The sequence below is a fragment of the Oncorhynchus keta genome, chromosome 18 (genome assembly GCF_023373465.1).
Source record: "Oncorhynchus keta strain PuntledgeMale-10-30-2019 chromosome 18, Oket_V2, whole genome shotgun sequence".
NCBI classification, from domain to species: Eukaryota; Metazoa; Chordata; class Actinopteri; order Salmoniformes; family Salmonidae; genus Oncorhynchus; species Oncorhynchus keta.
Genome location: NC_068438.1, coordinates 15,045,154 through 15,070,735, shown reverse-complemented (window position 1 = coordinate 15,070,735; position 25,582 = coordinate 15,045,154). Strand labels below are relative to the sequence as shown.

At 42.5% G+C, this 25,582-nt stretch overlaps 1 protein-coding gene across 1 annotated transcript in view; it reads right to left on the bottom strand.

Annotated features, from left to right (window-relative positions):
- Window positions 1–7,068: 7,068 nt before the first annotated feature.
- Window positions 7,069–25,582, bottom strand: part of LOC118396838 (sorting nexin-19-like) — a 28,698-nt gene continuing 10,184 nt past the window's right edge. Inside the window, exon 3 of the mRNA XM_035791249.2 lies at window positions 7,069–7,240. Coding sequence (XP_035647142.1) covers window positions 7,069–7,240 — 172 coding nt within the window. The remainder of the gene's footprint in view (window positions 7,241–25,582) is intronic.

Genomic DNA, 25,582 nt, shown 5'->3' with positions numbered 1-25,582 from the left:
CGGGCGGTGTGTTTGGGATCATTGTCATGCTGAAAGGCCCAGCCATGTTTCATCTTCAATGCCCTTGCTGATGGAAGGAGGTTTTCACTCAAAATCTCACGATACATGGCCCCATTCATTCTTTCCTTTACACGGATCAGTCGTCCTGGTCCCTTTGCAGAAAAACAGCCTCAAAGCATGATGTTTCCACCCCCATGCTTCACAGTAGGTATGGTGTTCTTTGGATGCAACTCAGCATTCTTTGAGTTTTTACCAAAAAGTTATATTTTGGTTTCATCTGACCATATGACATTCTCCCAATCTTCTTCTGGATCATCCAAATGCTCTCTAGCAAACTTCAGATGGGCCTGGACATGTACTGGCTTAAGCAGGGGGACACGTCTGGGACTGCAGGATTTGAGTCCCTGGCGACGTAGTGTGTTACTGATGGTAGGCTTTGTTACTTTGGTCCTAGCTCTCTGCAAGTCATTCACTAGGTCCCCCCGTGTGGATCTGGGATTTCTGCTCACCGTTATTGTGATCATTTTGACCCCACGGGGTAAGATCTTGCGTGGAGCCCCATATCGAGGGAGATTATCAGTGGTCTTGTATGTCTTCCATTTCCTAATAATTGCTCCCACCGTTGATTTCTTCAAACCAAGCTGCTTACCTATTGCAGAATCAGTCTTCCCAGCCTGGTACAGGTCTACAATTGTTTTTCTGGTGTCCTTTGACAGCTCTTTGGTCATGGCCATAGTGGAGTTTGGAGTGTGACTGTTTGAGGTTGTGGACAGGTGTCTTTTATACTGACAACAAGTTCAAACAGGTGCCGTTAATACAGGTAACGAGTGGAGGACAGAGGAGCCTCTTAAAGAACAAGTTACAGGTCTGTGAGAGCCAGAAATCTTGCTTGTTTGTAGGTGATCAAATACTTATTTTCCACCATAATTTGCAAATACATTCATTAAAAATCCTACAATGTGATTTTCTGGATTTGTTTTCTAATTTTGTCTGTCATAGTTGAAGTGTACCTATGATGAAAATTACAGGTCTCTCTCATATTTTTAAGTGGGAGAACTTGCACAATTGGTGGCTGACTAAATACTTTTTTGCCAAACTGTATATGCAAAGTTAAACTCTCCTTCTCACAGCGGGCCACAAAGCAGTGTGTGTGCGCGCGTTTGTGTGGCTGTGTGCATGTTTGTTACAGCTATCGTTTCATAAGAGATCACTGGAGAACATGAGAACATGCTGAGGCTGCGAGACCCACACCCTAGAGGGATTGTTTCATTAGATGAATCAATAAATACATTGCTTTGGCCACTATCATTCCTACAATGCGTGCAACGTTCACCCAATGTTGTGTCTAGTATAATATTACATTGGGCTTTTAGACTCCAGAGTAGGCCATGAACATTAGAATGTCCCACCCCTTTGGAGACAGCAAAATATTTGGCTCTCATTGGTTGGTGGTTGCATGCAATTGGTTTTGTAACTTCAACAAGGGACCAATGCTAAGAAGACCAGGGTCATGTTCATCTGGCACCAAACATAAGAGTAGGCTGAAACTGGGAGGGACTACCTGGACTGAAGAGTGTCTGCTAAATAAATGAACTGTAAGCCACTCATTTTTATTTCCGTTGCGAAACTTTTAAAAACTGTTTCAGATGCATGCCCTAATGAACACAGACCAGATTGGTGTGTTCTGATTCAATGTTCCTTGATAACACGTAAATATAAACTAGTAGTGCTATGGGCAAAGCAGACAGAATACCAGTGCACAGAATACCAGTGTTCTCCAGTCAACAGGTGCTCCTCCTTGACTCACCATACGGCTTTGGTTAAAAGACGGCGTCATCGGGATCAGGGCATGGACGCCTTGCAGACAGTGTTTTCTCTCTTCACACCTGTGTTAATTTATAGTATAGGCTCTCGTTTGATCAACACAGAGAGACAAAGGCCAATAGAGCTCTCAGGTAGAGAGGCGATGACTGTGTTTGATGTTGCAGCTCTGGGCCATTGCCTAAAGAAGATGGATTACCTATGTTCTAGTCATGAACACATTCTGGCTCTTCTTAATGGGGCCATGCTGGCTATATGGCTATGAGTTGTAAATGATTTAGCCAATGAAATGCTCAAATCAAAAGAAACTACTGGGCCTCAGCCTCAATGACCTCGCTGTTATGGTCTGGAGAAAATAAGTTTGCATTCATGTTAAATGTTGACAACACTTTAGCCGACACTAAGACATAGAATGCATTGGGATGTGGTTTAAATGCATTGTAGAGTTGTTGTCATAAACATGCGGGACCACCTTATAAAACTCTTCTCATAATGATTCAAACTATTAACAACCATTTTGTGTCATTGAGGCAAATCTGCTATGTAGAGAGACATAACATGTAACTAGCCTTGTAATAAGACATTATAAAAGGCTCGTCATCAAACGTATACATTTTTAAAAGCCTAGTTTGATAATAATTGAATGACAAATGATGTACACTAATCCAATTTTGGTCATTTTATTGGTTTTGGAAATTATCAACACCAGCAAATGTAAAACCCTGTGAGTCCAGTTATACCACACTGACAGAGTTACAAAGAGTCATTCAAAGCATTAATATGTCAAATGGCACCCAAAGTCTGACGGGTGTAAAGTGCATTGGGATTGTAATGTCAAATCAGACACGTGGTAAATTGTATTTTCTCGATTCCTAGCTCCCTCCCCTCTGACCTTCTCAGCCAATGTGTTTTGAGGAGGCAAGGAGAGAGGACAAGAGGAATCGAGAAAATACAGTTGAGAAAGAGCTTTGGTGTTGACAAAAGAGAAGTTACTGAGAAACGACGAGACTAGTAGCCATTGCAAGCAGAACCCTTCTCACGAGAAACCAAACAAATGACAAACAGTACCTCTTCTGTAAGTTCGTTAATCACTGATAACTTATTTTTATCGTGAGGGTAAACATATTATTGTGTCTATACATGGCACCATACAGAGGACATAATATCATTTGACACAACAACAACAAAGATGCAGTACTCGAACAACTTGTAACAAGCCACGTAACAAACTTTCAGATTTGCACTCAGAATTCTGTTAAATGACTTACGTGTTGAACATTTCATGTGACGGGATACATTTGAGGACAGGACAATTGTCTTGCAGAATGCAAGCTAACCCTAATGTTCATCACAAAGGATTCAACAGGAACAGAGGTAACAGCTAGGAATGTGTTCAGGAGGGAATAAACATCACAGTACACAACATTCAGCACAACATTAGAACACGCCTTGTCACTGGGGTTTGCTACTACTTTATGACACAATCTACAAAAGGCATGTCCACAGACTCCATAGTAAAGACAGACGAGACCCCTTCCAGCCATGTATAAGGCAATTTAAAAGCATTTCCTACAGGTATTCATATCCTTCTCTTCTGTACTACTGGTATCCCTATCATTATTTTTGATCAATATACATTTTCACAGAAAGCAATATTACAATCAAACAAATAAGTTATAGACACACTCAAATAAGTCAATCACGTTAACAAGAATACAGAAATAAAGAATTACATTTATTATTTTCAGACAAAGTTGAGTGCAGCAGATTGTGTTGGACGTATTGGACGTCTGACATGAGATGTATGCTACTATGCTGCCTGCATGAGCTTTACCTGGCATCAGACCTACCGTACACATTTAAAGGCATTAATAAGCATCAGTAAGAGTGGGGATTGTTAAACACGGTGAACATCTTGTTTCATGCAATGTTGAGAAGTCTTTGTGCCAGTTTCAAAGACATAGGTTAGGCATAGATAGGCGATTACACAGTAGCATGGCCCAAAAATATTTTGGGCATCTCAGATTGTTCTGGCAATTCTCGCATAAAAACTTTACTGGGAGGAAGGATGTGTAACGTGCTTTTTGAGAAAAGTGGCCATTTTAGGCCCTTTTTAGACCTACCTATACATGCCTCCTGTAAGACCCTATGATCCGTAAACGGTCCATGGTACAGACATCATGGTGTCATTATACTCCTCTGAAATATTCATTATGGCTATAATCTGAAATACATTTTTTCACATTAATATCTCAAAAGTGCCCTTTTTGATTTAGCTTATTTTTAAACATATTGTTTGAAACAATATACTCTTCGAAAACATCACATTTCCAGAGTGGGCTCTCTACTACTTTCAAAGAAATTATAAACGCTATACATCAACATTTACATTATAGGCCATTAACCAATCACAGCCCTCCAGCACATTCAGCAAATCACCAGTTGAGAGAGTTCCCTTTGAATCCATTTTCCCATTCACTGTGTTGGTGGTACTCATAAAATATATCATCATTTTAAAAAGTAGCAGAGAGACCACTGAAAATGGCATGTACTTGTAGAGTACATGATTTAAAACAACCATGTCAGATCCATGGGAAAAGTGGCTATCAAGCGCTTTAAAATGCAGTGGCCTTCATCATAAGTTGAAAACGTGTGAGTGACCATTTCAACAGAAACATGTCCGTGGACCATATCAGTACGAGCCAGGCCTCAGGAGTAAGGGAGTAGAGGATGAATGCAACACAGCACATGTGCAGCTTGGTGTAGGGCCAAGGGATCAAAAGGAATAGCGGCATATAACAGGGAACACATAGGCAAGTCATCCCGAAAGGGCAAAGCACGACATAGTAAGCCTGATGTGGGGAAACAATCTAATTGGACTTCTCCAATAGAATATAGAAAGACCACAAGGGATCATGTTGGTGTGGAGTAAATCTGAAATGAGTTTGGTCCAAAGCTGGAGGCTTTAGGAAGCAGGAAAAAGGATGGATTTGGGAAGTTTGGGAAGGCAGCTTTTCCCACACGTGCGTGTGTTTGGGCTTTTGGAGATCAGACACGTATTCTGATCAAACAGAAAACAGGTGTTGGGTAATCAAAGCTGCTCCGGATGTGTGGCCGATGTTTGAGACCCACAAATGTTATGGACTAAATCAGAGACAGACCCGGATGACCTCGGGTCCAAAATGTCAGAGTTAAAGGTGGGGACACATGAATAATGGAATTTATCCAGATACTGTCACACCCTGACCATAGTTTGCTTTGTATGTTTCTATGTTTTGTTTGGTCGGGGTGTGATCTGAGTGGGCATTCTTTGTTGGATGTCTAGTTTGTCTGTTTCTGTGTTTGGCCTGATATGGTTCTCAATCAGAGGCAGGTATTAGTCGTTGTCTCTGATTGGGAGCCATATTTAGGTAGCCTGTTTTGTGTTGGGATTTGTGGGTGGTTGTTTCCTGTCTTTGTGTTTTCTGCACCAGTTAGGACTGTTTGGGTTTTGCCACATTTGTTATTTTGTATTTGAAGTGTTCAGTTTGTATTTATTATTAAATAAGATGAACACTCACCACGCTGCGCTTTGGTCCTTTCCTTCCCAGGAAGAAAGCTGTTACAGATACATTAGGCTGGACTTTCATCGAGGGCTATTCACTGACAGTTGATTAAACGTGTGTGTGTGTGTACACCAGTATTCCTCCCACGACTTTCATGGTGGTAGTTTCTCTGCGTTTTCGGAGAGACTTTGCAGCAGGGTTTTCTAAAAGTTTTCCTCAGATGTTTCAGGGATGAGGAACTTGAGGAAATTGTCCCAGATACAGTAGACCAAGTGTCTGTACAGGGTAAGAGTCACAGGTTAAAGGTCAGGGGTCTCCCAGAAATCAACTCTTCAACATTTCCTCCAAAAGTATCCACCATTTAACTATCGACAGTTACAGGTGGACATTTTAAGTTTGTTTAAAATTTTGAAAACTTCATCATTTGGGGCTTGCGAGTTTTACAATGGGCCAAATCACAACCTGATATTTCGGCAACAAAAAAAATTCCCCCATTCACACCAAGGCATGATTCAGGCGAAAGCATACAGCCGAAGAGGACCAAAACCTAAGCTCCTACGAGGTTCAATGAGCCAAATTACTTCAGAAATGGAATCCTTACAATTGGCCGTGTTCTTCGTTCCAGTGAAGAAAATTCCTGAGACAACTCTCGTGATTTTAACAGCATGTTTCAAACACTACAGGGACTTAGTTGAGTCGTAAATATATTATACTGTACCTTACGCACACACACCTTATTTGAACATTTCAATAAGAAGATTAGGGTGATGCATGCCGCTATAATCAAAACTGATGCATCTTAAGAACAAAGGGCTGGCAATGTATAAATCATCAGCTTGACCCAATGGAAACGTGTCTGGAAAGAGGTATATCATATGGAACACGCTATAAAGCTTGGCTGATGCCCACTGATTCACAACCAGCTCATCACTTAGCTTTAGAACCCTTTATCAACTCCTCATGCCATGTTCCTTCATAATCTATTGTAAGACCATGATGTCAGGCTCTTTAAATTATAGCCAGACAGACAGGCAAGTGACGTAGTGTATATGACTCTGTTTTTTGTGTGTGTGGTCACCTGTTTATGTCAGGGTTCTGCAGAGATTCCAGTGCAGTCTGCCGGTTTAGTCTGTATTTGTCCGAGCACAGCACTTCTGAGAGCAGATCTGTAAACACAGAAGAGTACAAATATAGAAATGAGAGGCCATATAGGACTCCACAGAGAAATCAGAACAGCCAAGGTCACCAAAAATATATTAACTAAAAACATAGCTAGTTGGATAAAGTAAGACCAGCAGTCCCTGAAATGGCTTCTTAGAAAAATCAATAATTCGTTTACAAAATTGAATTTACATGAAATGCCATTGTATTGCACGTAAGCAATATAAACCACCGTAATACAAATTAATTGTATGTTTGCAGAGGTAGATAGGAATGAGCGAGTATGGGCCAGGGTTTTTTCCTGATCATTTGCTGTAATGGACCAAAGTTACAACCTAGTTTATTTTTCATGGTCAGGTCACAAGGTCAGGATAAACTCCTGGGTCCTGTTTATTTGTAATGTTCATAAAATAGTACATTTGAACGTAAAAACTAAAATGAGCGTTTCTTATTGAACATGTCCATAATCCCTCCTGGTTTCAGTCCATTTTCTTCCATTTGGTGTCTAATGAACATGAGCCTGCCTCTTCGTTATTAGTAATCACTTGCCTGGTAGTAGTTTCATGAGGCAGTGCATGGATTGCTGCTTGGTGTCCTCCTTCTGTTGGTGGCTGTGCGCCGGGGGGTGCTGGGCTGGTAGGCTGCCCCCATGCCACACCTGCTGCAGGACCCGCAGGGTACAGGTCAGGTTGGCCACGCTCACGTTAAGCCAACTGCAAGTGACAGACGACACACACATCAGGGATGTGATCAGGACAACATACTGTAGATATATTGAACAAAAATATAAACACATGTAAAGTGTTGGTCCCATTGTTCATGAGCTGAAATAAAAAATCCCAGAAATGTTCTATATGCATAAAAAGCTTATTTCTCTTAGATTTTGTGTACAAATTTGTTTACATCCCTGATAGTGAGCATTTATCCTTTGCAGAGATCATCCATCCACCTGATAGGTGTTCCATATCAAGAAGATGATTAAACAGCATGGTCATTACACAGGTGCACCTTGTGCTGGGCACAATAAAAATGCAAATCTAAAATGTGCAGTTTTGTCACAACACAATGCCACAGATGTCTCAAGTTTTGAGGGACCATATAATTGGCATACTGACTGCAGGAATGTCCAACAGAGCCTTTGCCAGAGAATTAAATGTTAATTTCTCTACCATAATCCGCCTCCAATGTTGTTTTAAAGAATTTGGCAGTACATCCAACAGGCCTCACAACCGCAGAACAAGCGTAACCACGGCAGCCCAGGACCTTCACATCCGTCATAAATGTCATCACAGTAACTTTAGTTGAAATATCAACTTACTAGTGATACACCGATACTACATTTAGGCCAATACCCAATATTTTACTTGACCCCTCCCCCCCAAAAACGATACCGATAACCAATATTATGCATAATTTATGCATTCTAGTACAGTTAAATACGTAACACACACTGACGCAGCGGTCTAAGGCACTGCATCTCAGTGCAAGAGGCGCTACTACAGTCCCTGGTTTGAATCCAAAAAATCTAGTAAATCACATTGTAGGATTTTTTTATGAATTTATTTGCAAATTATGGTGGAAAATAAGTATTTGGTCAATAACAAAAGTTTATCTCAATACTTTGTTTTATACCCTTTGTTGGCAATGACAGAGGTCAAACTTTTTCTGTAAGTCTTCACAAGGTTTTCACACACTGTTGCTGGTATTTTGCCCCATTCCTCCATGCAGATCTCCTCTAGAGCAGTGATGTTTTGGGGCTGTTGCTGGGCAACACGGACTTTCAACTCCCTCCAAAGATTTTCTATGGGGTTGAGATCTGGAGACTAGCTAGGCCACTCCAGGACCTTGAAATGCTTCGTTCCCCGGGTGGTGTGTTTGGGATCATTGTCATGCTGAAAGACCCAGCCACGTTTCATCTTCAATGCCCTTGCTGATGGAAGGAGGTTTTCACTCAAAATCCCACGATACATGGCCCCATTCATTCTTTCCTTTACACGGATCAGTCGTCCTGGTCCCTTTGCAGAAAAACAGCCCCAAAGAATGATGTTTCCACCCCCATGCTTCACAGTAGGTATGGTGTTCTTTGGATGCAACTCAGCATTCTTTGTCCTCCAAACACGACGAGTTGAGTTTTTACTAAAAAGTTATATTTTGGTTTCATCTGACCATATGACATTCTCCTAATCTTCTTCTGTATCATCCAAATGCTCTCGAGCAAACTTCAGACGGGCCTGGACATGTACTGGCACGTCTGGCACTGCAGGATTTGAGTCCCTGGCGACGTAGTGTGTTACTGATGGTAGGCTTTGTTACTTTGGAAGTCATTCACTAGGTCCCCCCGTGTGGTTCTGGGATTTTTGCTCACCGTTCTTGTGATCATTATGACCCCACAGGGTAAGATCTTGCGTGGAGCCCCATATCGAGGGAGATTATCAGTGGTCTTGTATGTCTTCCATTTTCTAATAATTGATTTCTTCAAACCAAGCTGCTTACCTATTGCAGAATCAGTCTTCCCAGCCTGGTACAGGTCTACAATTTTGTTTCTGGTGTCCGTTGACAGCTCTTTGGTCTTGGCCATAGTGGAGTTTGGAGTGTGACTGTTTGAGGTTGTGGACAGGTGTCTTTTATACTGATAACAAGTTCAAACAGGTGCCGTTAATACAGGTAACGAGTGGAGGACAGAGGAGTCTCTTAAAGAAGAAGTTACAGGTCTGTGAGAGCCAGAAATATTGCTTGTTTGTAGGTGACCAAATACTTATTTTCCACCATAATTTGCAAATAAATTAATGAAAAATCCTACAATGTGATTTTCTGGATTTTATTTTCTAATTTTGTCTGTCATAGTTGAAGTGTACCTATGATGAAAATTACAGGCCTCTCTCATCTTTTTAAGTGGGAGAACTTGCACAATTGGTGGCTGACTATATACTTTTTTGCCCCACTGTGTATACACACACACACACACACACACACACACACACACACACACACACACACACACACACACACACACACACACACACACACACACACACACACACACAAGTTATTTTGTTGGCATTTACATATGTCCCCATAACCAGTAAAACATAATCAAAACCTATTTCTTTCACTTACTTGCTGTGCTGTTTCGTTGTTCATTTGTTCAGTCATTTCATTTTCCACCAGGATTTCTATGGAACGCCATTTGGGTCTTTGCGTGTCAAAAAAGATACACGTCAAAAAACACAAAACAATCTGTTTCAGTAGCTAGCTAACTATATAGTTAGGTGTCATCATCTAAAATAACCCTAATTTATAAGACAGTTCTTATTTGATTAATGGTGGTCGGACCCATCTATGTGAAGCTAGCCACAATAAGGATTAGCCACAATATTGGACTTTGCGGTTAGCCTTCAAGATAAAAGTATGGCATAATTCTACTATTTGTATTCATTTCCATCACTGTCAATGACACTTTTTATTTTGAAGGCAAACTGCAAATTCGACTAATCCTTATTGTGGCTAGCTTCACACATAACCCGGGCCAGTCGACCCTCACTAGCCAGATGAAGCTAGCTGGCTGCTTATAACGTTAGTTTTGGGCAACAGGGTTAAGTAGCTGGCTAGCTATATATTTTCATGAACTGAAGTTCAATTTCAATTAGCCGAACAACAAGTGGCAACCTAGCTAATACTTACAAGGATTCCTAAATCATTGCTAAGAATAATGAAAATGACTGCAGTTTCTACTGGTCATTGTTTTCAGGCTGGTTGTATTGGTGCTAGCTAGGTACCATGCTAAAGCTAGCTAGCTACCCCAGAAGTTGCGGTCAAACAAATACTACCAACGCGGTATTGTAAACACATCGTTCGTGGCCGGTGTTTGCATACTTTTTTGGTACAACTTTGACAGTGCTACTGTATCTTTTTCTACACGAAAAGACCCAAACAGCATTCCATAGTATGAATGTCGTGAAGCTAATAACAGTGGCACTATTACTGTGTAACTCCGATAGGGCAACATCTGAAAAATAGCGCACTTGGTAGTGTGTACCGGTGCTTGACCAGTTGGCGAAAGCCAACATCACCTACGACAGAGAACAGTTGATTGTCAAGGGCAATGAATTCCATTATCTTGGCTTTAATGGATGAAATGTCTCTATGAAATGTTGTTACGCTTTCAAATGACTGCTTGATCCACACAGCAGACATTGTGGGCTAGGTTAGGAATGCTGTGTTGCATGTGTAGCGCAACATTTTACGTGGCGTCATTACGTTATGTACCTACTTTATATACGCGGTAGCTTTGACATCGGTTTTTAACATCGGCGTTAAACTAGACATTGGGCCGATACCGATGTTGGCATTTTTAGCTAATATCGTCCGATTCCGATATATTCACCGATATATCGTGCATCCCTACAATTCACTTCTGACAGGGTAAACCGTCCACTTTTAAATGAAGACGTGTGTATGACGATGCTGTCACATGGAGAGGACATTTTACGCCCAACAAGATTAAAACCTGTTCGCAAAAAGATACATTGAAGAGACAGTATGACACACACACAAACAATAGGGTCCACTCCACACTGACTTATAGCATAAAAGGCACAGAACGCAACAACCCCCATCCACATGTGCAGAGGTATTTTGAGCACAAGGTAAACGGCCGTACTACATTCCAATAGCCTTACAGAAATGCAGTAGATGGTATTAATCAACTACACAAAAGTCGTCCAAAGAACGTGCCATGCTTGTAAAATGATCGGTGTGTTTACAGTCATACACACACAGGGAGAGACGATTTGCTGTTGGTCTCTTGAGTAGGGTTTACGCAAACAGTGTACACAAAAATAGTTTGTATCCAGACTCTATTCAATTGGATGAGAGACTTGATCAAAATCAATGAATAACACTCTGCAGGTGTTACATAATACTGTAAAATCCACAAAAATATGGTTCATGGCACATTTCAAGGCCCTTAATTTAGTTATTTCATTACAGGTTTTTTCTTTACACTGCTGAGGGACATGGACGGTTCTGAGAAAACATGGATCTCGTTTTTGTTTTGACTATCTTATACCCTGTCATTGTTAGTATGTTTCATAACAGCGAGGCTGGCTTACCAAACCAATACATGATGACATCTGTGTGGAACCACGATGTGGGACTGTGAGTAAATGTTACTATAAAAAAGCCTATGAAGGATTGCCTGCTAAGAACCTCTCTCAAGATTGATGTGAGCAATTATTATCTTTGCACATACAGTATGTTGTATGCCTTGGAGGGAGAGAGGAGATAAGTTCATATTAAAAATAGGTTCCAATGAGAGTCTACTTCGGAGTTCAAATAACAATGACTAGGAGTTCTAATGAGAAAATACAACTTATGTAACACAAGTCAAATGGATTCCGTCCAAAAATTTGATGCATATTGAGCTCAATACTTGTGCTTGACTGAAGAAGCTGCCATGTCTCACAGAGCAGCTATGAATTCTGGGAAGTGGACCGTGAATTTTTTTTTGCCACGGATCTCCTACTCTTCATGCCTCTGAAGTTTACTCTGCTCATTAAAAACTTAGAATGTGGACAATGATGAGTGTCCGTTCAATGCCGCATACCAACCGGAGACAAGTGCATTAGCCTAAATAATGGTCGCTTACGACGACAGAGACGAGTCGAAAACACAAGCACATGAGCACAAGGTGCCGAGACCAAACATACTCTCTTCCAGACAAACACTTAAAAAGTGCTTTCTTTTTTCACTCATTTGGGGAAAATCTTTGGACTTTTCGGCAGATCCTTCTTAAAGCATTGGGAACCTCCCAAGTCTCCCCCGTCTATAATGTCCTGGGATGGCTGGTCTGGTCTGGGCTGACATGCACGCGGCCGTGGTTTATGTCTTGGGGAAGCAGCAGTCACTCCAGCTCCTCCTACCCAGTCACTAGGGAGGTTTATAGCAGCCCGACTGCACTATTTCATCAGGAAACACGGAGGCCCTGGAAACACTCCCAGCAGGGCCTTGCACTCTTTGATACGCTGTGATGTCTTTCACAGTCAGCATCAGAGTACGTCATGTTCACATTGAAATAACGTCGCCCTAACTTGGTGCACCCGGTGAAGGTCTTCTGCTGTGAGTAACGATATAGGGAAACCAACCTAAGAAGTAAGCCTACTAAAGAATGGTATGTTTCACAGTGGGCGATGTTTACTCTGGAAAAGATCAGGCATCTTGATATATCGATGAATGGCACCCGTGATTTCCCACCACCACATACTATCTAAATCCGTTATATTGTACAGTACATATTACAGTATCATTGATGAAAATTATGCAACACAAAGTGCAATAGCTAACCAGCCTCTCAACATTAGCGTCGGTGGATGGAATGCTGGCGTCTCTGGGATAACATGAAGACAAAAGCTGCACTTGTCCAGACAAACCATTTAAGGGCTGTCGGTGGACCACAGCTAATGTAAGGTGATGGAACTAAAAAGCGAGTTGTTTGAAATCAACAGTGGTACATTTTATTTCGTACTACTGACCCGGTGTTCAGTTTATGAAGTGCAGCTCATTTTGACTGGCAGCGGCTTTGACAGGGACATGCAGCATTAGCAGGGAATACATTTCTCCACCTCAGGAAGAATGGAAAAAAGGGTTACTGCGCTCTCCCGCAGCCAGCCATGTTTAAACAACCCCGTTTCAAATTCTAATAGGTGCTTTGATTTCTTCTGACACTGCAAAAACATCAACGTGATAACTATATTCCATTTGGAAAAGTGCCTAATTGACATGTGAAATTCGCTGGGAAAAAGTGACAGCCCGAGACGTGGTGTTGTTCGGGTAGGCAATGGAAAGGGGAGTGAGAAAGACAGTTAATTCATTGTCTGTGACAGACAGAGACGTGGTGTTGTTCGGGTAGGCAATGGAAAGGGGAGTGAGAAAGACAGTTCATTCATCGTCTGTGACAGACAGAGACGTGGTGTTGTTCGGGTAGGCAATGGAAAGGAGAGTGAGAAAGACAGTTCATTCATCGTCTGTGACAGACAGAGACGTGGTGTTGTTCGGGTAGGCAATGGAAAGGAGAGTGAGAAAGACAGTTCATTCATCGTCTGTGACAGACAGAGACGTGGTGTTGTTCGGGTAGGCAATGGAAAGGGGAGTGAGAAAGACAGTTCATTCATCGTCTGTGACAGACAGAGACGTGGTGTTGTTCGGGTAGGCAATGGAAAGGGGAGTGAGAAAGACAGTTCATTCATCGTCTGTGACAGACGGAGACATGGTGTTGTTCGGGTAGGCAATGGAAAGGGGAGTGAGAAAGACAGTTCATTCATCGTCTGTGACAGACGGAGACGTGGTGTTGTTCGGGTAGGCAATGGAAAGGGGAGTGAGAAAGACAGTTCATTCATCGTCTGTGACAGACAGAGACGTGGTGTTGTTCGGGTAGGCAATGGAAAGGAGAGTGAGAAAGACAGTTCATTCATCGTCTGTGACAGACAGAGACGTGGTGTTGTTCGGGTAGGCAATGGAAAGGGGAGTGAGAAAGACAGTTCATTCATCGTCTGTGACAGACAGAGACGTGGTGTTGTTCGGGTAGGCAATGGAAAGGGGAGTGAGAAAGACAGTTCATTCATCGTCTGTGACAGACAGAGACGTGGTGTTGTTCGGGTAGGCAATGGAAAGGAGAGTGAGAAAGACAGTTCATTCATCGTCTGTGACAGACAGAGACGTGGTGTTGTTCGGGTAGGCAATGGAAAGGGGAGTGAGAAAGACAGTTCATTCATCGTCTGTGACAGACAGAGACGTGGTGTTGTTCGGGTAGGCAATGGAAAGGGGAGTGAGAAAGACAGTTCATTCATCGTCTGTGACAGACAGAGACGTGGTGTTGTTCGGGTAGGCAATGAAAGACAGTTCATTCATCGTCTGTGACAGACAGAGACGTGGTGTTGTTCGGGTAGGCAATGGAAAGGAGAGTGAGAAAGACAGTTCATTCATCGTCTGTGACAGACAGAGACGTGGTGTTGTTCGGGTAGGCAATGGAAAGGAGAGTGAGAAAGACAGTTCATTCATCGTCTGTGACAGACAGAGACGTGGTGTTGTTCGGGTAGGCAATGGAAAGGAGAGTGAGAAAGACAGTTCATTCATCGTCTGTGACAGACAGAGACGTGGTGTTGTTCGGGTAGGCAATGGAAAGGAGAGTGAGAAAGACAGTTCATTCATCGTCTGTGACAGACAGAGACGTGGTGTTGTTCGGGTAGGCAATGGAAGTGAGAAAGACAGTTCATTCATCGTCTGTGACAGACAGAGACGGGTAGGCAATGGAAAGGAGAGTGAGAAAGACAGTTCATTCATCGTCTGTGACAGACAGAGACGTGGTGTTGTTCGGGTAGGCAATGGAAAGGAGAGTGAGAAAGACAGTTCATTCATCGTCTGTGACAGACAGAGACGTGGTGTTGTTCGGGTAGGCAATGGAAAGGAGAGTGAGAAAGACAGTTCATTCATCGTCTGTGACAGACAGAGACGTGGTGTTGTTCGGGTAGGCAATGGAAAGGAGAGTGAGAAAGACAGTTCATTCATCGTCTGTGACAGACAGAGACGTGGTGTTGTTCGGGTAGGCAATGGAAAGGAGAGTGAGAAAGACAGTTCATTCATCGTCTGTGACAGACAGAGACAGACCGTGATGCACATGCTGGGAAGAACCCCTTAATATCAGCAGATTTGGAGCATATTGGCTCTGCTAGTTGATTGTCATTTCTTCTCACTGGAGCCCTTGTTGGAACTCCCTAGCTGCTTCTAAGTGACATGATAGTTGAAGACGCAGTAGACCACTCTCTCACCTACATTTAATACCTTGATACACACAGGGTTGATGAAACGTATGGAAAGGCATCTTCTTGTTTTTTTTATGTAGACCAGAGGTGTCAAACTCGTTCCATGGAGGGCCTAGTGTCTGCTTGTTTCTGTTCTTTTCCATTCAATTAAGACACGGACAACCATGTGAGGTGAGTTCCTTACTAATTAGTGACCTTAATTCATCAATCAAGTACAAGGGAGGAGCGAAAACCCGCAGACCATGGAATGTGTTTGACACGTGTGACAGACGATTATCAAAATGGACTTAAGGATTTAGAAGTCCATCATGAAGAACGCACTACAACACTTGAGAATGAAGAACCTGTGCTTAATTGTTAGGGATATTCTGCCATGACTGTGGGCTGCGAGCCTGTCAAACCAGTTTAAAATGTGAGGCCTGTCTGGGTTCAGGCTTTAACACTCATTCCATGTGATCCATGTAAAAACCCTCCGGTGCCAATCACATAAAGTGTAGTTATTATTCTGAAACCTTGGGTGAAAATAACACAAGGATTTGGCACTCGGCAGCCAATGGGATAAACACTTTTCCAAACAATAATGTGGAGGACATGAAAGTGTTTTTACAGAGCTCAAAGAAATGGGGGAAATGAAACAACTACTTTCTCTAAGGTCAGACTCCAGCACAGCTGAATTAACGTACTATTTTAAAAATAGACGTTGGATGAAACACCCCGTCCAAATCCTGCATCACACTTCACTTTAAATTACGACAACGCTTAAATTGTCTCAATGACCTAAGCCATATCTGATACATTTCCACTTCACTCAAGATTCAAAGTTGTGTTGAGTTAATTACCAGAACCAAAACATCCAACAAAAGTCAGAATGATGGATTTTAAGCATGGCAGGTGTTAGTGTATGCAGATGTACAGTGTAAGTGCACAGGGAAATATAGAAAAAAAGGCCAACTGCTAGTTGAATTCCGACAATGCTGGTGCCAAACAGAGCAAGATGCCTAGGCAGCCAAAAAGATGAATTATATCAATCTATTTAGCTAGCAGAATAATCAAACTGGGAATAGAGGTCTGCAGCCAGCCTCATTACAACTCATTACATGTTAACAGACTGTTCCACAAACCCAGAGGCACACTGGACTGAGACAAAGTGTTCCTCCTCAGTGCAACGTGTCCGCTTTAGCTCACAGTACTCATTTGCATCAACAATACTAAAGCCTGTCATACACAACAAGAGCATTTTTCTCCTCAACCACCTAAACCAAGGTTCAGGGAAAGATTCCACTTAAAGGACTTAAAGGGATATTTCGGGATTTTCACAATAAGCCTATCTATTTCCCCAGAGTAAGGTGAACTTGTGGATACCATTTTCATGTCTCTGCAGTCTACGGCATGCAGTTTGAAGGAAGTTCCTAACTAGCATTAGCACAATGACTTGAAGTATATGGGTATCTGCTAGCATGTTAGTAGATAGCGCAATGACTGGAAGTGCATGGGTAACACTAGTTAGCATTGGCTCACAAAACTACCTCTACCTTCCTTTATACTGAACACAGACGTAAAAATAGTATCCACGAGTTCAATCCCGAAGTTTCCCTGTAAGGGAGGACTTGTTTGTTTGTAAAAACTAAACACAACCACACGGATGTAATAAAGATTGAAAGACAAACAAATAAACACGTATTTACAATACGGTCGGTTACACGAGAGCGCCGTCTTTATCCACCGGCTGCATCCCCAAAGTGGCTCCAGATGGGCTGTGCTGCAAACTCTGTCAGATGAGAGCTAGCCTCATGAATAAACCTGGCCTTCAGGTACAGACCAACAACACTGGCTGGAGAGGAGGACAGCTGGGAATGATTTCTGACCAAAGGGACTACCATATCGTGCAACCACAAAATGAATGCCACTCTTCTGTCCAAAGACAATTGAAAATTGTATGGCTAGGCCACCACTAACTGCCAAACACCTGAAACACAATGCCATTCTCCATGTATCAGAGCGCTAATGACAGATCCACAAAACGTCTATTTGGAACTTTAACCATAAACAAAAATAAAAATTTTAGGATCTTGAGATAGGATAAAAAGGAACAGAAATGTCTTCCGACAGACGGATGTCATCTCATCTGCGTGACGCCTTCCTTCCTCAACACCGGTAAAACCACCTCTACTTGAGTCAGAGGCACTGCGGCTTCATTCGAACTCTGATAACATCTCTGCACATCGATGTGAAGCCAAGACATTGTTTACTCTGGGTCTCAAAACCACCTCTTCTTCAGTAAGAGGCGCTGCGGCTGCATTTGAACCCCGATAACATCTCTGCACATCGATGTGAAGCCAAGACATTTTTACTCTGGGACTCAATTAGTCTCGGCCCTCAAGGCCAAGGGCTACATCAGAGGTTTGTGTAAAGTACGAGAGGAGAAATCTCAGGCTTAATCAAAGTCAAGCCAGAGTTTACATCTCCGAAGAGGAGAACATTGGGCAGATGGCCTGTGAGCAATAAGGCGCATCATCGAGGGGCTCTTGAGAGGTCTGTCTGTCGAGTCCTGGTGGATGTCTGCTGTGAGGAAAGTCCTTAACTGTCTGTGTGTCCAGAGCCTGGGGGGGTGAGAGAGAGTGAAAGAGACAGATGGACATAGAGAGAGGCAAAGCTAAGGCTGATAGTTCTGTGTGAAGATGGGTGTGTGGGACAGGGGCACCAGAAGGCATAATTTCCAACTTATAAACAGCCAGGATGTTGCCCCCCACCACTATAAAAAAGCTGTGTCCTCTTCACTTGAGAGCTCTCAGGAAAGAGCACACATTTTTCCTTAAGACCCAACGTCTTGAATGTCGATCAATTGGAAAGGACATGCAGGAAGTCTGCCACTGAATGACGCTGAATGACTCATGTTAATTACAGGCCCAGCAGAACCTCATAAGGGATAGAGGTTGGGGGCTGACAAATAATGACACAGCAGAGTGGGGGCTATTCAGTGGCAGTGCTGGGGCCTGTGGCGCCATTATGAACAGTGTCTTTAGCACTGCAGGCATACTATAGACACACACTACTGGGTTCACTGCAGCTCCCACAAAAGGGGCTGGGGAGGCAATACTATGAATCTCCTCTGGATCCGACAATGCCTTGGTGGGAGACTCATGAGACTGTTAAAAACCGGGTTTGAATATTGTGTGTGAAGTTCTGTGAACACGTGTGGTGGCACATTGGCCTGCCGGCAAAGTGTGCTCATCAGAGGGAGACTGATAGCTTGGTGACCACCTCAAATAACCTCTATTGACCTCAACAGAACACACTATGCTGTGCTTCTATGTAGGTCTATTTGGCAAGCTTTTCAAATTGTGTTCAATCTGAATTGTGTAGTAGAGACAGTGAGAGCATTTAATTAAAACTCACACAATGCTATCCAAAATCCCGTAACAATCTCCCTCTGTTCTTTGCACACAAGTGGTCAAGAGAGGTTAGAAGACCAAATGAACAAGAAAAAGATGGTAGAACAACATGCTAATAAAGATTCAGAAGCCTTTGTAAATTACTTTCATTACAGTACCATAGACTATAAATTGATGGTTCTGGCTATTAAAATACTATAGTCATCTTGTTGCCAGAGTTCTTTAAGTTTCTTAAATAGATTATAATGACAGTCTCCACTGTGATTGTTCATGGAATGCACTTCCAGAGTTGATATTAAAATAACCATGAGCCAGACTTGAGCTGTGCTTACAGGGAACCACCAAGACTGGGAAGCCATTTGGATGGGACAAAATTAGTAGTTGGCCAAATAAGCCAATGTTTTTGTTTTGAAGTGTTAATAACACATGATAATCAAGCCCCACTCAATACAGCCAACTTCCTGGTAAGAACGAAGGAGTGTGATCGTCTGGGGTGCATTTCTCTTCAAATAGATCCATCTCCACTGTGGTCTTTATTCTGAAAACCTTGTATGGTGTCTGGTGTGCTAATCATTCTGGCATGCCTGGGTATGTGAGGAGAGTGCCGCATCAGAGAGCTAGTGCTTCTCATACCTGGGTTCAAATAGTATTTTAAATATTGCAAATACGTTGACTGTTTTCTTAAGCCTGCCTGGAATGTGCCAGATGGGTGGGGTTTGCACAGGACTATTTCATTGGTCCCATTCCGCCAGGCGAGCTCAATCAAACATGGCTTACGTATTGGAAAGATTTCAAATACTATTTGAATGCAGGTCTTGTGCGAACACGTTCCACTGATACCTCTGCTGAGCCGGTTAGCATCCAAAAGGTGTCTGGCAGACTAACACCTCCAGACAGCCTCCAGACTCCAGGCAGATTTTGGATTTTGATGGGAATTAATTGTTGGTCCCCAAAAAGTCCTCACAAATATAGTAAGACATAGCTGTGTGTGTGTGTGTGTGCGCGTGCGTGCGTGTCGGTGGCTGTTTTTATTGGGAGTATCGTGGTGCCTCATTCCACCGGCTGGTCAAAACACTGACATCTGACGTTACCAAACCAGATCACGTGTGTGGCTGGGGCAGGTTTGCAGAAAGGCTGATTTCACAGTCTAGTGCATCGCATCCAGGACAGTAAGAGGCCATGTATTTATCCAGCGTCCATCTCAAAATCTGCCCTTTTCCTGCTAATTGTCCTCTTTGATTCACTTGCGCATACGGCAGGCTCCCTTGAACCAATTTCTGGTGACAAATGGCATGTAATTCTATACCAACGATTGTGGTCTGGAGAACTATGGCATTAGAGCTACCATTAGAAGCACCAGAATAATTTTCTCATTACAGTCCATCTAAAATATACTACTAAATTACTAAGAAATGGCATAAAGTTGATAAAGATTGGATACTGCTACAGTATGGGGTGAAAATCAAAGAAAGTATAAGGAAAAAGTACACCTAACATTCCAATAGGTGCCAAGCCAGTACCCAAATCCTAACACTCAATTACCATACATGGATCGGATGAGTTACTTTGCCAATAGCTTGTTTCATCGTTTTCATTTGCAAACTCTTCACTGCCATAGATATTAGTAAACGAGAGTGATTGAATATATGCAGCCTATGAGACGGTTATAGAAGACATAGTAGCAGACCAGTCAGTCTGGGTGGAATACGTCTCTCACACGATAAATGAGAGGGGGAACCTGCCAGACAGTATTCCTCTCTGTTAGTAATTACTCTTGTGGGTTGGGGCTTGCCAGGAAAGAGCAATTTACGGCAGCAGGTGACATGTCATCCTGAAAAGAAAATCACCCGGCAGAATTTCCTTGCGGTCGGAGCGGCACACGACGAGAAGAATACCAGGAGCCATGAGCAACCGCCAGCCCATGATAAGCACGGACCGAGAGGGAGAAAGGTTGATGGAGAGGAGCTGAACTCGCCAAAATCCCACCCTTAAGAAAAAAGATTGCTGTCAGAGTGCATTGCAGTCGGAGTGTAGTATAACTGCAGTTACAGTGCAGTATAAATGCAGTTAAACTGCGTCTATAATACCACAGTCGACTGCAGTTACTGCACTTTTACTGAGGTTTCAAAACTGCAATCTTTTTTAGTAATAAATAGTACCTCAATGCTCAGCAGACAACTATAATCAAATCCAAGATGTTAACCTCTCTGGGGTAGGGGGCAGTATTTTGACATCCGGATGAAAAGCGTGCCCAAAGTAAACTGCCTGTTACTCAGGCCCAGAAGCTAGGATATTTATATAATTGGTAGATTTGGACAGAAAACACTCAAAAGTTTCTAAAACTGTTAAAATAATGTCTGTGAGTATAACAGAACTGATTTGGCAGTCGAAACCCAGAGGACAAACCATCCCAAGAAACAATTTTTTCAGCTTACCATTTTTTTCAATGACTATTACTTTAATTACAAGTCCAAGTCCTCCCAGATTGCAGTTCCTAGGGCTTCCACTAGATGTCAACAGTCCTTAGAAACAGTAGCAGGCTGTTTTTTTTTTTAATGACCCAGAAATTGTAGTTTTTCTAGGTGGCTCCCATTTTGGCTGTAGTGTTTCCAAGCACGTGGAAGAAAGCGTTCTTTGGTATTTTTCTCCGGTAAAGACAATAATGATTCTCCGTCTTATATTTTAGCATTTATTTGCGTATTAGGATACCAAAGGTTTGATTATAAACGCTGTTTGAATTGTTTGGAAAAGTTTATTGGTAACGTTTGGGATTCATTTTGTATGCATTTTGATGGAGGGAAAATGGGTGGATTATTGACTGAAGCGCACCAGCTAAACTAAGTTTTTATGTATATAAAGAATGACATTATCGAACAAAATGACCATTTGTGATGTAACTGGGACCTTTTGGAGTGCCAAAACAAGAAGAACATCAAAGGTAAGGCATTTTTTATATCGCTATTTCTGACTTTTGTGTCGCACCTGCCTGTTTGAAATATGATTTTCATGTGATTGTATGTGGGGCGCTGTCCTCAATGGCTTTCGCCAAGTTAAGCTTTATTTTGATGTATAACACGTATATTTTCAAGAATGTTAAATATTTGAATTTTGCGCTCTGCAATTACACTGGATGTTGGCCAGGTGGGACGCTACCGTCCCACCTACCATAGAAAAATGTATCAACCCGAGTAATGCAAGTGGCTGTTCCACTGGTTGTCATAAGGTGTATGCACCAATTTGTAAGTCGCTCTGGATAAGAGCGTCTGCTAAATGACTTAAATGTAAATGTAAATGAGTAACATTATCAGAAACATAGCCTAATCAAACTGTCAGGCCATAAACACTTTATGGCAGGGCAACTATAAATACAGTGCATTTCGGAAAGTATTTAGACCCCTTGACTTTTTCCACATTTTATTAGGTTACAGTCTTATTCTAAAATGGATTTAAAAAACATTATCATCCATCTACACACAATACCCCATAATGACAAAGCAAACACAGGTTTAGACATTTTTGCAAATTTGCATAAAAATATCACATTTACAGAAGTATTCAGACCCATTACTCAGTACTAGGAGCGGCAGGGTAGCCTAGTGGTTAGAGCGTTGGACTAGTAACCGGAAGGTTGCAAGTTCAAATCCCCGAGCTGACAAGGTACAAATCTGTACAAATTGTCATTCTGCCCCTGACGGTTCCTAGGCCGCCATGGAAAATAAGAATTTGTTCTTAACTGACTTGCCTAGTAAAATAAAACTTTGTTGAAGTACCTTTGGCAGCGATTACAGCCTCAAGTCTTCTTGGGTATGACGCTACAAACTTGGCACACCTGTTTTTGGGGAGTTTTTCCCATTCTTCTCTGCAGATCCTCTGTTAGGTTGGATGCTGCACAGCTTTTTTCAGGTCTCTCCGGAGATGTTAGATCGGGTTCAAGTCCGGACTCTGGCTTGGCCACTCAAGGAAATTCAGAGACTTAACCCGAAGCCACTCCTGCATTGTCTTGGCTGTGTGCTTAGGGTCATTGTCCTGTCATTGTCCTGCTTCACCGTAGGGACGGTGCCAGGTTTCCTCCAGATGTGACACTTGGTATTCAGGACAAATAGTTCAATATTGGTTTCATCAGACCAGAGAATCGTGTTTCTCATGGTCTGGTAGTCTTTTAGGTGCTTTTTGGCAAACTCCAGCTCAAGGAAGAGTCTTGGTCGTTCCAAACTTCTTCCATTTAAAAATAATGGAGGCCACTGTGTTCTTGGGGACCTTCAATGCTGCAGGAATGTTTTGGTACCCTTCCCCAGATCTGTGCCTCGATACAATCCTGTCTCAGAGCTCTACGGACAATTCCTTCAACTTCATACCTTGGCTCTTGCACTGACACTGTCAACTGTGGGACATTACATAGACAGGTGTGTGTCTTTCCAAATCATGTCCAATCAATTATATTTACCACAGGTGGACTCCAATCAAGTTATAGAAACATCTCAAGGATGATGAACGGAAACAAGATGCACCTGAGCTCAATTTCGAGTATCATAGCAAAGGGTCTGAATACTTAAGTAAATAAGGTATTTCTGTTTTTTTAGCTTTAATAAATGACCAACATTTTCTAATAAGCTGTTTTTTGCCCTTGCACGACACAGCTGATTCAAATTACCAACTCACCATCATTAAGCTTTGATTATTTGAATCAGCTGTGTAATGCTAGGGCAAAACCAAAACGTGCACCCAGGGGGGCCCAGGGGAGATTATGGGAAACCCTGGCTTAACCTACTGAGGTAATCCACCATTTCAATACACATGGCTCTCTTTTACTGAGCTTTAACTAACACATTGTTGTACATCGTAACTCAGATGAAATACCAGTGAAGGCAATTACAATCAGTGCCCAGAGGCGCCCCAATCAAAATACCTTAAACTTAGGAATTTAACTAATTTATTCAACAGTTAAAGGGAATATAGATTGAATACTTGGCCGGGAATCAGTAATGATGAATACTGGTGACTAGTCAGGCTAGTATGCATAAAAGACTGTCAAGTTGGGCCTGAAACTATTCACGTGTTGTTGACATTGGGCTGCATTGCTTTTAGCTGAACACTACTATTTTTGGTCAAAGGAGCATTGATAGTTCCTCCATTTGAACTAAAATTACCAAACAACTTTTCTGAACACGAAGGTCACAGAACTATGCCTCTGGTTTGTTGTAACAGAGCACGTCGTCCCCATGCAGCTCAGTTGGAAGAAAAAGGATAGCTGAAGTGTGAACAGAGGCATTAGCCTACCGCTGACTTCATGTCACTGACTGTTTATGACAAGTGCGTTTATCGCTTATCAGGGCTAATTTTACCCACCCTCAGATCGTGTTGCAGCTTACGCACTTTTCGGGAATCGAACAATATCTCCCCTGGACCCTTTAGGGTTGACCGTGTTGACCAGAGTTGACTCCATTATGTCCTTGATGTCCAATGTCAGGAGCACAGGGGTGAATGCCACTAAATGGTCCGGCTTAAAGGGATACGTCACTCAAATTAGAAAATGACAATGGCATATCTGTTTCCTGATGCTGAAAGAAGGAAGAGATGAGACAGCAATCCACATTTTGGACTTGCTTACCTAGCCATTGTCCCCAACAGCTAAATTTCGCACTTTTGAACCAAAAACCAACAGAAGTCAATATGTTCGATATAAGCGTGTTTTAAATTGCAAGTATCCTCCAGACACAGCTAGCTGACTGCACTATGGGGAATACAGTTTTGATAGAACAATGCATTTCATAACGTTTGCTTTGGCAGAAAAAAACCTCACCAAGACCTGATCCTTGCCTGGCAGATCACTAGAACCCATAGAGGGTGTTCGTACACTTTCCTCCAGCCAAGATGTTAAGCAGTGGTGGGTGACTTGATTGCAGCATATTCACGAGGAACCTTCCCTCCACCAATGGCCTTCCCAGTTCAACACTGATATTGCTCATTATTTTGGTCATTCTCATTCTGATCACACCGTTGAAGAGGATGCCGTGTTACAACAGGCTGTTCCGGATGTCACACCTCCTCAACAGAACAACGAGTGATAGGGTTACATAACAGGGCTCTTTTCCATCCCTGCTATGCCAAATCTGCTGGAAACGAATGCGAATGGCCTGACCACCAGTGCAGTGGACTCAAACAAAAGCTGGGCGCCTGCAATTGGGGTCTTCCTCCACCGCTCCTTCACAGCTGGGTGAACAACTCATAACTCACAGAGTACGAAGAACAGAAAGACCCTCTGTGCAATGAAAATAACCAGCACCACTGTTAGAAACAACCATCTCGGAGGGAAGTCTATTTTGGGGCCAATCATTTAGGCTGAACAGCTGAACTCGTCCTGGCTGTCAATGAAAAGCTTTCACCATTAAAGAACAACAAGGCCTCATACTTTGTTAACTCCTGATGAAAATAAATCAGCTTTGACACCTCCCCAAAAAGACGACGGCTAATGAAACATTTTAGTTGAGAGGAAGAAAAAGTGTGTCTTCTGGGACAAGGCAGAATCCAAGCCAGGACATCAACAGAAAAACATTGCCATGAAACAGCTGGTGTTTTTTTAAGTTCTCAATAAAAATAATTCAAACAAACTATTGGGTAACAGTAATACACATCTGTAACGTTTCGGGCCTGTCCACCATTCTTCATGCCATCGTTCCTCTCCGAAAATGGATGTTGGCTGTGGATTCAACATGGCGGGGAGCCCTGCTGTACACTACAGTGCAAATGACCCATTTGACATGGTTAAACATCTCACCGCATGGATCTGCTCCACACATGGCAGCAGAGCTGGAGAGCTGGGCTGTACATGCTGTGCTAAAACTCGTCC